Here is a 16,073-nt window from a genome sequence, read left to right as displayed (position 1 = left end):
TTACGATCGTAATCCATTTTTTACGATTTTTTTCCTTTTTCAAGTGTTTTTAGTGATTTTTGTCGAAATTTTAGAATTTTTCGCCAATTCAGCGATTTTCGCCAATTGCATCGTGTTTTACTGCCAACTACCGACTACTTCGAATCCAATAACCTGCGGTTTCTCCCAACTCGCCGCTTAACCAGCCAATCCAATGCGCTGAACTTGTTTCTCCTACTCTTTTCTGTGTGGGCGCCAGGTAGCAGTTCCCCTTTCCTAAACGAAATTGAATGATGAAGGAATTTTTCGTCCCTTGAGTGGACTTCTCATTCACTTCTGGTATTTAAACCCTTAACAGTTTCGTTCTTCACTTTAGCTATGTTCACTCTTAATTATTCAATTTATTTTCTTAGCAAAGTTGTGGAGGTTATTGCATTTATTTGCAAAGGTACTCCGGAAGCAAAACGCCTTGGGCCAGGTTATTTTTTCAGCGTGGATAGTCTTTTTTTTTTTTTTTTTTTTTTCCCTACGTGCTACGAATTTTCTTAATACGTCGTTATTACGAAATGAGTTCAAAAAAACCGTATTCTCAATATTTTCGGCCTGCCTACAAAGTCGAATTTCCAACAATTAAAGAATCCTTCAAAGGAAATAACTATGCATTTTGCAACGTGTGCGTGTGTGACTTCATAATAAGTCACGGTGGAAGAAGCGACATTGTGAAGCATGTTAAGTCTAAAAAGCATGAAGTTAATGCTTCGGCTTCGACAACGTCAAAGAAAGTGGTTGATTTTTTTTCAAATTCGGCCACGAATTCGGATGCCGATGTAATTTTTGGCAGAATGTTTGTTTACACAGTTTGAAGACTTCGCCAGTTCTGGAGAAGATAGACTTGATGTCCTCGTTGGTACCTTAAAAAGAATAAAAAGAGCTGATGGAACACCAAAATATGATAGACTAGCAATAGTTTTATGTGCTATTCTCGTAATTCCACACAGTAATGCTGAGTGCGAGAGAGTCTTCAGTGTTGTGAAGAAAAATAAAACTGTTTCGTTCTTCAATTTCATCAAAAACTCTAGAAATCATTTTAATTGCTAAATGTTATGAGGAAACTAATTGTTATGACAGGAAATTTTCCAAAGAATTTTTGGTGTGTGTGTGTGTGTGTGTGTGTGTGTGTGTGTGTGTGTGTGTGTGTGTGTGTGTGTGTGTGTAACATTAAGTTCTTGTTTTATGTTTCCTAATAAATTATTTTTTAGTTACTACTTAATTCAGATTTACTAATGTAAGTACAATTTTCTTTTTTCTATTTGTATAAATTGTTATTTTTTTAATATCAAAGCATGATATTATTTCTTCGTGTTCTTCTGAATTTTGGAGAAATCTTCTGAATTTTTATCTTTAGAGGTTGGCAGGTATACCTCAGATTATATCCTTTTGTTCTGTTATGGATGAATTTTCCGAGATCATGCCAGTGTTATTGGACGTATTGCAGCTGAGAATAGTACTAGAATTTTAATGAACAATCTTCCTCTGTTAAATTAAGCTTACTTAAATTAAGTGCTTGTGTTAAAGCATTTGGATTGCTAGCAGATTATCAAAGTGTCATTTTAAGTGCCAAAAGCTTTGCTGTCACTTTAATATAATTTACAGACATGATAATGTCATCCTGTGAGCATTAGTGAATATTTTATTGAACATAATGATTTGTGCATTAGTAACAGCTTTTCAATTTTCTGAAGTGCAAGCCAATAATATCAGTCCTTGGTATTGTAGTTTGTTCTTCCACAGTAGTATATATCATTTCTTTATTTTTAAATGATTAATTATAAATAAATAATTTTTAATGTGCAATTTATGGGAAATTCCTTAGATATATTTAGGAAATTATATGGCATACTGTTAGCATGTGATAAAGTGGCCTTGGGCCTTGATATGAATGCTGGAGAAAAAATATGGATGTTTGTAAGTGTATAATAGTCTTTATAGCATGGAGGGCACTTATATTGTTCTCGAGCTGAAAGCCTTCATGTGAGATTGGTGAATAGGGAAGAAGTGTCAGAAATGCTCAGATTTATATGCCCCTCAAGGGCTTCTCTTTCAAAACTGACATGGGGATGTGCAATTTGTATTATCTACCATAAGGTGCTCAAGGCATGAGCGAATGATGCCTCTAGATCATGATAGAATTTATGTACTTGGTTTGATGTTAACCGTCAGACAAATGGCTGAATAAATTTTTATCCCCATGCTTTTATTTTTATTTTACTCTTTTTTTTTTTTTTTTTTTTTTTTTTTTTTTTTTATAATTTTTTCTGTCTTCAGATCAAAGGCTAGATTTATCCAGAGGACATGCAGATGATCCTGAACCTGTAAAAGGTCAAATTGTAATTAGTCTTCTTTCACAAGATGGTCATGGCTCAGGAAATGTAAATGTAGTTGTAGACAGATTAGGGAATTTGGCTCTTAATCCTGATGAGCTGCCAGAAGGGTAAGGATATTAAATTTGTATTTAATTATGTTTATGCACAAAGCTATGCCTTTTGCTTTTATTTCTTAATCAAGAAATGTAATTTTTTTAATAAAATAATATTTATTAATGATAATCAAAGAAGAAAGAGAACAGACAGAACAAGTTATTTTCTATTGTTATTACTTTAATGAAATATAATTTTTAGCAAATGAATAATCTAAGTATTCAAGTACTGTGCGATAATATTGCTTTCCAAAATTTAAGTATGTTATGATTTGGTTGACTCGGGATTTTACATAAAGTTTGAAAGTTGGTTATATTCATGACTAAAAAATTATAATGAACAAATGTATCTAGGTTTTAGTTAAAGGTATTGGTTAGAGATCTGCATGTTTCCTGTAAATGATAAGAGAGGGGGGGAATTCCAAAAAGAGCATATCAGACTTTTTCTTTTTATCGAATGATATATGGCATATAGGGCAATAATGCAGTATGAGAACACACTTCCTAATACAGTCAAAAGTCGTTAATTCGGACACCCATAATCCGGAACTCAAAGCTAAAAACTTTCTGCGCATGCGCCGAGTTGACACATGCGCATAGGCGTTTACACGTGCACGTAAGACCTTTACGACTGAGCATATGCGTGTGCGCAAGCGTAGAATACGTTTTCGCGTGCGTGTTTAATGTATAACGGACGGTATAAGGTAAAATTATCTATTTCAGTTAATGTTGATGATTGCGTTGTTCCTTAATCATCGAACTGGATGCGGCTTATTATTTTTTGCAGACTGTAAGAGCAATGTTATAGAAGTAAATTTGAACTTTTGATTATGTCAAATAGAATTTCCGATGCTGGAGCTCCCAAAGGATCTACAAAACGAAGTATGTTTCGATGTCCATCAAACAAAAAGTGGAATTGCTGCAAAAAATGGATAAAAACATGAAGAAGGTGAGAGGTTAGTGAAAACGAAAAAATTTCGATTGACAAGTTAGTCGGTATTCTCGGCACAGCAATTACGGGACTTGAACAGCGGAACTTTGTAACTGAACAAGAAATTATGTCTGTTTATAGAATTAAAGAGAAAGTATTATCACATAAAACGAAGCAACTTAAACAACTTACATTGAAAGAAATGTTTAATAAAGTAAACAAATAAATATTAAGCTTTTTTTTTTTTTTTTTTTTTTTTTTTTTTTTTTTTTTTTTTGTTAAATTTTGATACCCTTTAGACCATAATTGTTCTTTATTTCATAAATTACAATTTCATATTTTTAATTTTAGAATTTCTGCGTGCCATCTTACAAGATTTAAACTGATGATCTATAATCCGGAAAAATCAATAATTCGGAATCGTTGAAGTCCTGACGAGTCCGGATTAACGACTTTTGACTGTATTGGTTTCATCACTTCAGTAATATTAGGTAACATGGTCGAAATAAGGCTATCATGAAGGAATTAGTGGAAGGAACTTAATATTGTAGCAGGCAATACAGAGATGAGAAAATTGTGTGTGCGTTCCCTCAAGTTACTATTTCCAAGCTTTTGCAATATATCACGCGACATGGTTTTGACATTGCAGACACAATAATTTGTTCCAGTTGACAGTGCAAGAGGCATAACTTCACAACTGGTGTCGAGAGATTGGACTGGAGACTGGTGTTTTGCACTATGTCTCACATCAAAGCCTCTCGATTTCAGGAGGACTGATGAACCAATAATCTTGTTTTTTCTCTGGTATTGTTCCAGATATAACCAATCTGAGGATGTAAAATATTGCTGAAAAATTAAGAAGGCGTGGCTAATTCAGTTTTGCCGCTTGTTTTCATCGGAGCAACACGTCAGAATGGTCTTGAACTCTCAACAAGAGATTCCTTTGTTAGCAGGTTCCTCACATCACGAGGGCTGTACACTTCAATAACTGTTCTATGCTATCCATGAATTATATATATTTGTAAAGAATTTCTTTAATTGTAATAAATATGTTGAGTTCAATAATGCAGTAAGTATTATGCAACCTCAAAACTATACTAATCATCATATCGAGTTAAAAATGCTTCCTGCCACCAGTCACCTCGCAGTGGTGACTAAGGACTGACAACTGCATTAACAAACTAAACTGTCATGAACACCTCTAACAGCTATGGGGCAATTCGTCCAGAAAAACTTCATTAATTAACTCCATCGTCACGTAATTGCTTCGTGTAATTTGTCCGGCAAAGCCTTCATTAACTACCAACCTACCTGCATCTTCACCCAATTGTCTATCATCTGGAAATTCAACTGCACAGTGAAATGCTTCATATGGATATTGCGATAGAAGCTTTTTATGCTAAGAAACATATCTTATACAGCCTGATGTAATGCAGCAGATAAAAAAAAATATCAAGCTACTGCTGTTGCAAAGCATACATTAAATTCATCTACTCCGACAACAGTCTTGATGTGGAATGTAAAGCAGAGATCTTTCATGCCACTTTCGTTTTCCCCAGAAAATCCGAACAAAGGCACCTATCTTTTTTAAAGGTTTTCTCCAATACAGAAGCATAATTCTCACTTTCAGTGGTGTTTGTGTTAGTGTGACAACTATGTAGTGATTTTGTTTACAGCATCGTGTATTCAGTGATTTGTGTGCGTTTATTGTGTGCTTTATATTCTACTGTGCTTCTTCAAAAAAAGCAAAAATATTTTCCGCAAGTGCCCGCTGTTTCACCGAGCCAAGCAGATAAAAAGGAAAACATAGAGGTATAGTTCGGCCGCCTCTTCTGCGACCATGAGCGCAAATACGCATGTACCATTTGGACCGAATTATTCTCAAAATAGGGTGGAAGGATGTTGACTTTCTTTCCCTCCAGTATAGCTCTTTCCAAAGAAGAGAAGACCTTTCACGTCACAGCAAGTAATACTGCCCCTTTTGGACGAGTATGTGTTTTGACAGAATGCCAACCAGCGTTGCGCTTGAGACGGTTGAACTATATGTTTGTTTCCCTTATTTTGCCTTGCCTATAAATAATGCGGTCAAACACAGCTGATCAAGTGAAGGCCACTGATCCTTTCCCTCAGAGACAGAAACAAAATTCTCCCCTTTTTGTTTTGGGAGGCAGAAAACGCTGTTGTGGGAAAATGACGAACTTGCACAAAATTGTAACCATGGTTTGTACGGTCCTTAGGATTTTTTGGTCCTTAAAATTCCTTAATTTCAGCCAAAATCTGAAAAGGTCCTTAATTTTAATAATCTCAAATTTGTCTGTTTTCATGACTGCCATTTTGAATGTTGAATTAGCATTTTGGAGAATTATTTTTTGGCGATTCATTGATAAATATAGTTATCTTTTGGATGGGTAAATAAGTTCATGGATTATAATTTGATCCTATTTCTAATATAAAGTGTGTGATATTCAAGTTTCTGAGCAAGGCCTGAAACATAGGCATTTCAAAATTATTTAATTTTTTTCTAATGAGCTTTTTGCTTTTGGGAATGTGAATTCTTTATTAAACGATTCCAAATTTGGCAATTTTACGATCAGTTTCTGTAGAAAACTTTTAATTTGGAAATCTGGGAATTTTTTAAAACATTACAACATTAATAAATTTCATTAAAATAATGCTAATACATTGAAATTATATTCAAGAAATAACATTAAAGTGAAACATTTTCATTTTTCGCTATAATATTATAAAGTGGTATTACTGTCCATTTTGGCAACTTATTAAACATTTTGAATCAGAAAAATAAACAAGGTAATAAATGCTGCACAATTTACGTGACAATTCTTAGCAAAAGCAAAGTAACTATGTAAATTAATTAAAATGTCTTCATTTTAATTTTTTCATGTGAAGAGTTTTTCCCATGTAATTGTCTTAGAATATGCTGTATGTTTTCTCTATAAAATTAATTTTACACTTTTTTGCCTCTGTTTCCCCCTCGACTTATATCTGGCCTTTTGGCTGTTACAGAATTGGTAGGGGTAATTTTTCTCTAGGATGTTAGACATTGCAACTTAAAAAGTTTAAAAGGATTTGAAGGCAGGATTTACAGACTCACAAATTTACCAAAATCTTGAAGATTCCAGAAAAATGTCTTCTTGGTATTAACACATAATGGATGTATTTTAAATAATCTTGGTGAATTTCGTACTTTTTGGAGAGCAATTGAAAACACAATATTTGAATGTTTTACTTCTGATACTAGAAGCCTTTTTCTTAGCATCTTTATCTTCCCTTTTGTTTTCTGTACTTTTCACTAGACACAAGCGTGGAAAATATCAAAAATGCTTCTAATCTTGTCACATGGAGAGGGAAATATAAAGAAAGGAATTTTTCTATTAATAAAGAATTCGAAACTGACAGTTTAAGAGATTTATCTTCCATGTCTCAATACATCATACACAGTCTGGCGTCAGGCGTTTTCCCACCTGATGCAATGTCTATGGGTCCTAAATGCTGCTGCCTAGTGCATTCCTAAATTCTAAAAGTTTTGCCATATCTAGATTTTGGTGTTAGGCGTGTCACTAAATTCTAAAAATTCTGCCACATCGGCTGTGTAACCGCCTCTTACTATATATAATTTCATATTTATTCTGAATATTCATATCACTAACGAAATAAAATTAGCACCTTTTTCTATACGTTCTAAATGCATTTAGTTTTTTAGATTAACAGAAATCTTTAATTAAATCCAAAAATTCTAAAATGAAAAGGAAATGCATTGAAGAAACCGAATACATAAAAGGAAAGAAAATTATTCTTTGAAGATATCTACAGTTATTATTTAAATTAAACAGTTGCTTATAATTTCAGCCTTTACTATAATTTTCCCTTTCCATTTCCTTACCAGAATGCAAATCACTTAGGTAGTTTTTAAACAAAGGGTTTTGTGGTTGTAAGACAGGATTTGTTTCTGGTCTCCAGTTGCATCCTGCATTAAATCCTACTAGCTCTGACAATTTGCAGTTATGTCTTTTTGTTATCGCTGTTGATATTTGAATTTGTTACAATGAGTTACAAGGTATTACTGAGTCAGCTTAGATTAAAATTAAGTTGTGTAGTCTTTTACTTCTAGTCCACATTTTCACTCTGAGTTTGACTGTTCTTGTTTAATTAGATCACTACAAGCTGTAGTTGGTTTTACTAGCATAAGAACATGCCTTTATGTTCTAAGTTATTTTTAAATAAGAGTTTTATTTAAACCTTTATCTGACTTTGTAGTTACTTTCAGACATAGTGATAATTTGCTTCACATCTGTCGGGTTTTGGAATATTTAACTATTTATTAATAACAGATGAAGTAAAACCCCATAGGTACATAATCAAAAGATTGACAAATTAGAAGATAAAACATGCAGAAACTAGTAAGGATATTGGTGACTTGTTAATAGATTGGGATTTTAATAGTAATTTTTTAACAAATATTTTTAAAAAATATATTAATAGTGGCCATGTAAATCTATAATGACTAAGGGTTATCTGACTAGGTAATTTAATTATTTGTAACTACTTGGTCATCATTAAAAGTTATCCCTGCATATTAAAGTACTGCCTTTCATTAATGCTTACCATGGTCACAAGTTACAGCAAAATAATGTAAAACTTATTCTTTGCATCTAGTGAGACTTAAAATAATACAAAACAACTTATCACATCTGGTGCTGTAAGGGCTTATTAGAACCTTTAAAATATATTTACTGGGTTACAACCCCATGAATTCTACATGAAACTATGACACTAACTGCATCAGAGAGGCAGAGCAGAACTAACTTTCAAAACTTGTCAGCCGTACCTACTTCAGGCTTTCAAGTTTGTTCTGATCAGTAGGTCTCTCTCTAGGCAAGCATCAGCAGTGGCAACAGCAAGTCATCTGTTCCGAATCATACTGATTATGATTTTACTTTTAATTTTAACATATGCCGTTTGACATAAATTCTACCTGCTATTTAATAAACCTCTAATTTGAACAAGTATGTAACAAAAGGAGACATAAAAGAAAAAATCAATGTAAAGCTAACTGTTAGTAAAACGTAAATAAAAATAGTAATAAATAATAAAATGTTATAAGGTATTTCCCCCACCTTCTTAACATACCTTCATGGCATAGCAGCCAGCACATTCGCCGCATATTCAAGAGGTCCGAGGTTCGAATCCTAGCGAGGGCATTACTCATTTTCTATGACTCCTGTTTAAAAAAAATCCTAACTTCTCTAGCGTGACACTGAAAAAAAAAATGTGGTAGATGATTATTCTTTACCACCAGGATTTGGTTATTTAGTCCCCTAATCTCCAGTTGCCCTTTAAAAGGGGGAGTATATAAGGTATTTCTCCCACCTTCTTAGCATACCTTTGTGGTATAATGGGCAGCATGCTTAGTGCATATTCGAGAGGTTTGAGTCTCGGCGAGGGCATTGCTTATTTTTCATGGTCTCCTGCTTTAAAATAGTGTAATGTCTCTAATCTTCACTAATCTTCTTTCAGATATGTCTAGTTATTATAAATATAAAATATTTAATGGTCCATGATAAATTTTATAAAGTTGGTTTTATTATGTTTAGTAATAATGCATTCTACTTTTAGATCTGTTTTATTCTTAGGATGATATTACAAATGTGAAGTTCAGGCATAGCTAATATCTTTAATTGAATTTATTCAGTTCCCATTTGTTGATGGGTCCTTAATTTTTTTCATTAATGGTCCTTAAAAGTCTTTAAAAGTACTTAATTTCCATGTGCAGGAACCCCGGTAACTGATCAGGTTTATAGAATAGCCGGGAAAATACTTTCCATTTGTTAATTGAATATCGTCTTGTGGCTAAGACAGTGTGGGATCCAATTTTATCTGTCTGCAATTACCAATCATAACATGAAATTTTCACATATTGTACTAAATTTAAGCACATAAACTTTACCACATGTCTCAGATTTAATATATATAATATCAAACATACATGATGATTTCCTAGAAAATCTGTGGATACAAAGACTTCCTTCCAATATGCAAGCAATTTTATCCGCTTCAGATGCAGTTTTAATCCATTTATTGCAGATAGTAGATAAGGTGTCCGAAATCACAAATGATACACAATTCACCATTTGTGCAGCATCAAATATTGACCAAAATTCAGAGTTAAGTTCAACACTACGCTTAGTGACCAAACAAATAGAGAATCTCACTAAGCAAGTTGAACAATCATCTCGAAAACAATACAATAAAAATATAAGATACCACGATAACCGAAATCGCTCGAAAAGTAGGCAGTAATAAGTAGCAAAAGTAGCATAATTCACACTTAAGTCATTCTGATGCTCATAAATATACTCATCCATGCTCGTTTCAGGCGGAAAAACTCGATTTTGCTGATATTCCAAAACAATTGATGGATACTGGAACTGTAGAGAGGGTTGTAATGGCATATGTACGAATTTAAAAGCACCAGAATTGTGATACCTGTCATTATGGAATTTTAACTGTTGGCGAGAGTAATGTTGGCACTACATTGGCGACAGCGGAAGAAACTCTATTATCTCTTTGTTGTTTGACAGTGGAAAGGTTTTATTCGATTTGATTTGGGGAACAACAGCCTCTTTCTTCGATTTGTTGTTCGACAGCTAAAACTCTTTCTTGAATTTCTTCAATTTTATCTTCAACCATGTCTATTCTACCATCCGTAGCCACAAATTTGTTTTCTATTATCACAGTAATTTCTCTTTTCAATTCCTCTTGACCTGCTTCAGCCTTTTTTGGTGGATCTCTAAATCAAGTTACTAAACAAGGACTTGAACCCCTAGCATTATTTTTTTTCTAGAGAGCTGACGACCACTGAGGCAAAATACGGTGCAAATGCTAGAGAATTATTAGCAATATACTCAGCCATTCACAAATTTAGATACATGCTAGAGCAACACAAATTTACAGTATTTACTTATCACAAACCTTTAATATTTGCTTTCAAACAAAAACTTGAAAATTGCTCCCATTTCAAACTGCCCAATTAGATTTTATTTCTCCTCAATTCACAACTGATATTCATTACATTAAAGGAGCTGATAATACTGTTGCCGACACATTGTCTCACATTCACAAAATTAAAATTGTTGGTCCTATCAATTATGATGAAATTGCTCAAAAATAATCAAGAAAAATTTAATTAAAAGAAATACTTAACATTAACAATTCTTTAGAAATGAAAAAAATAAGCTTGCAAATTCAGAAATAGAATTTTATTGTGATATATCTACTGGCATAGCAAGACCTGATATTCCCAAGGCATTTCGAAAATTGTGTTTTAATTGCGTACGTAAATTTGTTCATAGTCGATATATGTGGCCAAATTTCAACAAAGATATCAAAAACTGGGCCAGACAGTGTATTACATGCCAGAAATCTAAAATACACAAACACGCTTTGTCCCCTTCACAATCATTTAGTGAAACTTCTATGCAATTTCAACATATTCATATAGATCTTATCGGCCCACTTCAACCTTGCAACGGTTTCACATATTGCCCAACAACTATCGATCGGTTTACTAGATGGGCAGAAGCTATTCGAATCTTTGATATTCAAGCCACAATGGTAGCGGAAGCCATTTCGCCAACTGAATCGCTGGCTTTAGTGTGCCAGCTACTATTACTAATCAATGGAATTACTATTACTAATCAATGGAACTACTATTACTAATCAATCATTATAGCTAATCAATGGAAAGAAAGGAATGGAAATATAATTCTTATAATCTTCTAAGATGAGAGGGTGCCTTTTGATGTGTTGAGACGAGAATTTTTTAACCACTTGATTAATAATTTTGGGTGAAAATTCCCTGTCAATAGAAACTTTTTTTAAGTAATTTAATTCTTGATCAAGAGCTAGTTTGACATCAATTCGAGTAGAGCTAGTTTGACATCAATCAAGGACATCAATTTGAGTAGAGGTATTAAAGGTATCCACAAGTTCATTGATGAAAAAGTCCTGAGCATGTGGCAGTTACTATGAAATGTTCAGGTGAATAACAAACTTAAAAGTGTTAATCCTCTTGTTGAATATCAGAAGGCAACTAGAAACTAGGTGGAGGCCTTTTTAACTTGCCTTAGAATCGGTCACTCTTAAATTATGCATAGTTATCTTACAAAAGCTGAGAGTGAACCCATTTGTTCAAAGTGTAATGCTGTTTAATCAGTGCATCACATTTTAATAGAGTGCTCTTATTTGAAAGAAGTTTGTTTGAAGTATATTAATAACCTTGACTAACCTCTTCACTGCTTAGTCAGATAAGAAGTCAGTGCTCCTTCTATATTTGAAAAAGACTGGATTTTATCATCTAATTTAAATTGTTATTAGTTGTTTGTTTAGTAGATGTACTTAATATTTTTATACGTGTTTTATTATTGGAGAAGGTTAAATAACAAAAATCAGCATAACTTTTGTAAATTTTGCAGGACTAGTTTAGCTGGTTTTGCTATTTTAGTTTGGCCAGTTGAAAATTAAATTTCTGTAAAATATGTGCAGTTTTATAGCTAATCAATGGAAAGAAAGGAATGGAAATATAATTCTTATAATCTTCTAAGATGAGAGAGTGCCTTTTGATGTGTTGAGACGAGAATTTTTTAACCACTTGATTAATAATTTTGGGTGAAAATTCCCTGTCAATAGAAACTTTTTTTAAGTAATTTAATTCTTGATCAAGAGCTAGTTTGGAGTAGCAAACCTGAAGTGCACAGAAAACAAAGGAATAAAATGAAGCTAACTTCTGTTTATTCTGTTTAATCGAATGGCATAATTTGAAGTGTGGTGGAAGACAAACCGATGAAGATTTATGGTAAACAATTATACTGAAATTGGATATGTTACGAGGGCCATCCAGGAAGTAGATTACGTTTCCGTCTGTGTCCGCTAGGGGCGGGGCTAGCGCGGCCATCTTGGGGTCAGAGCGTTGCGCAGCTCAGTCTGCATCTAGCCGTGCTAGTGAGAGGTTCGTGCTGTGCTCCGTTCAGATACTGTGACGGTTTGAAATGTCTGCGTTAATTGAAAATCCCGCGAGCTGCGAGGTGCGCTCAGTAATAAGGTTTCTGACTGCAAAAAACTGTAAACCGATAGAAATCTATCGGCAGCTTCGTGAAGTGTATGGGGACAACATTATCACTGAAGGTGGAGTGCGTCAGTGGGTCATAAGATTTCAAAATGGCCGAACCAATGTTCACGACGAAGATCGAAGTGGGAGACCCAGCATAGTGACCGCCGAACTTCACGAAAAAGTCGATGCTAAAGTCCGTGAAAATCGAAATTTCACAATAACGGAACTTTCTTTGAGTTTTCCACAAATTTCGCGAAGTTTGTTGCACGAAATCATCAGCGAAAAGCTTGGTTACCACAAGTTTTGTGCAAGATGGATTCCAAAAATCTTGACAGAGGACCACAAAAATCAGCGAATGGCTGCAGCGTTGAACTTTTTGGACGCTTACCATAAGGATGGTGACTCTTTACTCGATCGCATCGTTACTGGTGACGAAACATGGGTGAAACATGTGAACTGTGAAACAAAATTGCAATCAATGCAGTGGGGGCACACAAGTTCTCCCCAAAAACCCAAGAAATGCATGCAAACAATGTCGGCAAGGAAGATGATGGCGACTGTTTTTTGGGACAGAAAAGGTGTAATTTTGGTGGACTTCCTGGAAAGAGGCACTACAATAAACTCTCAAAGGTATTGCCAAACTCTCCAAAAACTCAGAAGAGCAATTCAAAACAAGCGCAGAGGAATGTTGAGCTCTAAGATCTTGTTGATTCACGACAACGCCCGGCCCCACACGGCAAATGTCACTCGTAAAGTTCTTGAATCTTTTAAGTGGGAGTTTTTTCCTCATCCGCCGTACAGTCCCGACCTGGCACCGAGCGACTTCCACCTATTCCCAGCAATGAAGAAGTGGCTGGCTATGCAGCGTTTTGATGACGACGCACAGCTGCAAGAAGAGGTAACGAAGTGGTTGAAGGCGCAGGCGGCCGAATTTTTCGACGAAGGAATTTCCAAGCTCGTACATCGCTACGATAAATGCCTTAATTTGTATGGTGACTATGTAGAAAAGTAGTATTTGAGTGTGGCTTTCATCTGTATATAATAAAATTTGTTTCCTGTACTTTGTTTATTTTTTTATTCCAAAACGTAATCTACTTTCTGGATAGCCCTCGTACATGTGACCAAAATGTCGAGGAACAGGAAAAATTTGGATGTCTCAAGTTCAAAAGTGAACTGGATAGCAGGATCAGTGGAATTCATTATTTAAAGAATAAAATTATTTTAAATTTAAATCATCTTTAATACTAGCGGAAACATACAGTGAAGTTTAAAGTTTCAAATAATTTTGATTCATAACAATGCATAAAGATTATTGGAGAAGTTAAACATCAAGAATCAACATAATATTTGTAAATTTTGCAGGACTAGTTTCGATTGCTTAAATACAGAACCATCTTCTACAGTTGCCTAAGTGCAAATGAAAGAGAGAGAATATTTTGATAAGATAAGAATGACTGGAAAGAAGTCAAGCTGCTATCACTATCTGTTGATGAAACAAGAAAACTAAAACATAATTTCCTTAAAAGCTGAGGGTAAAGAATGATATCATAGTGTGCTATTTTAACCTTAATGTGTGTTACATATTTTGAATTTACCATTTCATTCATCTCCCATGTGTCATATGTTTACTAGTCCACTGTCATTTTCATGAGAATATTTTTAAATTGTTTTCATGTCTTATGTTTGTTTTTATCCTAACTGAAAGTATTCACCATGTGTCTGACACATCAGAACCTTTAAGATTATGCACCAGCTACTCGGCTATTTGAATACGCTTTCATGAATTGCTACTTTGCAACCGTATGACCGAACAAGAATCATGGATCACGAATGTGAGATATAGAGCAGCCAAAGTCAACATCAACCCTGCCCAGAGGTTCGTAATTGGACAGGGAAGCAGGAATCTCATTCTAAGTTACCAACTTAAGGAAGTATCATGATTGGAGCTTTGGGTCAGATGATTAAGTGCTTGCTTGTGTCCAGATGTTTCTAGATGACGAAAATCAGTCATTTTCTGCTGCTGGTATTAACGTTTTGCGAGAGTATTTGTAACATGTGATGGATAAGTACATTGGATAAATGTTGTTAGGTTTCCACTAGCTATTTGTTTTATGTGGAGTTCTACGAACTTTTCTTAACTTCTGGAAAGCAATATTTATTAACATATCTGTTAATTTATTAGTTGAAAATTAGGAAAATTTAAGGGAAAATATTAGTCTTGTTTCATAACTAACAACTTTCTCTTTTCCCTTGTAAATATTTCAGTCTTGAATAAATGTACATTTTTTAGTAAGAAGTGAATTATTTAGTAATTTTAATTTTAGTGTGATTGAAATATTCCATACATTAGTTAAGAGAGTAAATATCTGAATATAATCTATTTCTGAACAATTCGTATTCGATCTATGTAAAAAAATATTAAATTATGTGTAGCATTTAAATTTTTTATTAATAAAATAGTTTAAAATCTATGAATCCAGTATAATTTGGAGTTGCTGATATATGCAAGTCATGTCTTATTCTATTTTAATAATTGAATTGTAGTTGGGAAGAAAGAAGAACTGCATCTGGACGGGTGTATTATGTCAATCATTTTACTAGGTCCACACAGTGGGAGAAACCAACAAGGTAAATTTTAAAGCTGGATATAGAAGCTGATTTATTTTAATTTTATATTACTTGCACCATATTTGTAATAATATTAGATGGAAAGACTCAAATATTATTAAAAGGGTCAATATAGCTCACATATTTATATAGGCATTATCTGCACATAAGTATTCACTTTCAAGTATTTGAAAGATTATTCTGAATAAAATATTGATTGAATGAGAATAGGTGTTTTTTTTTTTTTTTTTTTTTTTTTTTTTAATAAGTCTGAAGTGGTAATTTCTCCAGAAGGACTATTAATTTTGTTTTGGCATTTTGCGTTAATTCACTATAAATGTTGGTTCACTTTTCAAAGTGATGCCACCAAACATTAGAACCCTGTATTATATTTAAAGAAATTAAATAATGAGAAATCTGCATAAATGTATGTTTCTCGCATTGTAACAAAGCAACAGTACCGTCAAATTTTGAATAACATACGCTCCATTTGAATATGGGCATCTGGAAGCCCAAATTTGGAAAAACCTTTTATTATCTCTTTCATACTTTGTAAAACTTAAACAAATTTTTGATTAAAAACTCAACCATTTAGCAACACTGTACCAGGGGGGGGGGAATTTTTATCTCCAGCGCCGAGACTGTGTACTGGTAATTCTAAAGATATGCTAATTTTGAAATTATTTTGTGATAGTGCTGTTGAACTGAATTTAATAGTTTAAGTGTGAAGAACATGATATTTAATAAATAAAGGTAATGCACAAAGCATTAGAAAAAAGCCCCTTTGGGTGTAATGTAAAATCTGAATGCTTCAAATTTTACATTATGCCCAAAGGGATCTAATCAGATTTTTTATTTACTTTTTATTTTGTGGTGAAAAGAAATAAAGGATTAGGTCTAAGGAATGCAAATGTCTTGACTGTAATAATGGGATGTAATAATTTAGTAATATT

The 16,073-nt window shown here is 33.6% G+C and overlaps 1 protein-coding gene across 1 annotated transcript in view; it reads left to right on the top strand.

Moving 5' to 3' along the window:
- The window catches only part of Smurf (SMAD specific E3 ubiquitin protein ligase), a 221,955-nt gene that overhangs the window by 136,815 nt on the left and 69,067 nt on the right, over positions 1 to 16,073 (top strand). The window contains exons 5-6 of the mRNA XM_035352818.2: positions 2,305 to 2,470; positions 15,058 to 15,141. Coding sequence (XP_035208709.1) covers positions 2,305 to 2,470; positions 15,058 to 15,141 — 250 coding nt within the window. The remainder of the gene's footprint in view (positions 1 to 2,304; positions 2,471 to 15,057; positions 15,142 to 16,073) is intronic.

This window comes from Stegodyphus dumicola, chromosome 9, assembly GCF_044657685.1.
Source record: "Stegodyphus dumicola isolate Sdum_Otavi_A_Nest chromosome 9, ASM4465768v1".
NCBI classification, from domain to species: Eukaryota; Metazoa; Arthropoda; class Arachnida; order Araneae; family Eresidae; genus Stegodyphus; species Stegodyphus dumicola.
Note: the sequence above shows the minus strand (reverse complement) of the source record. Positions and strands in the feature narration are given on the sequence as shown.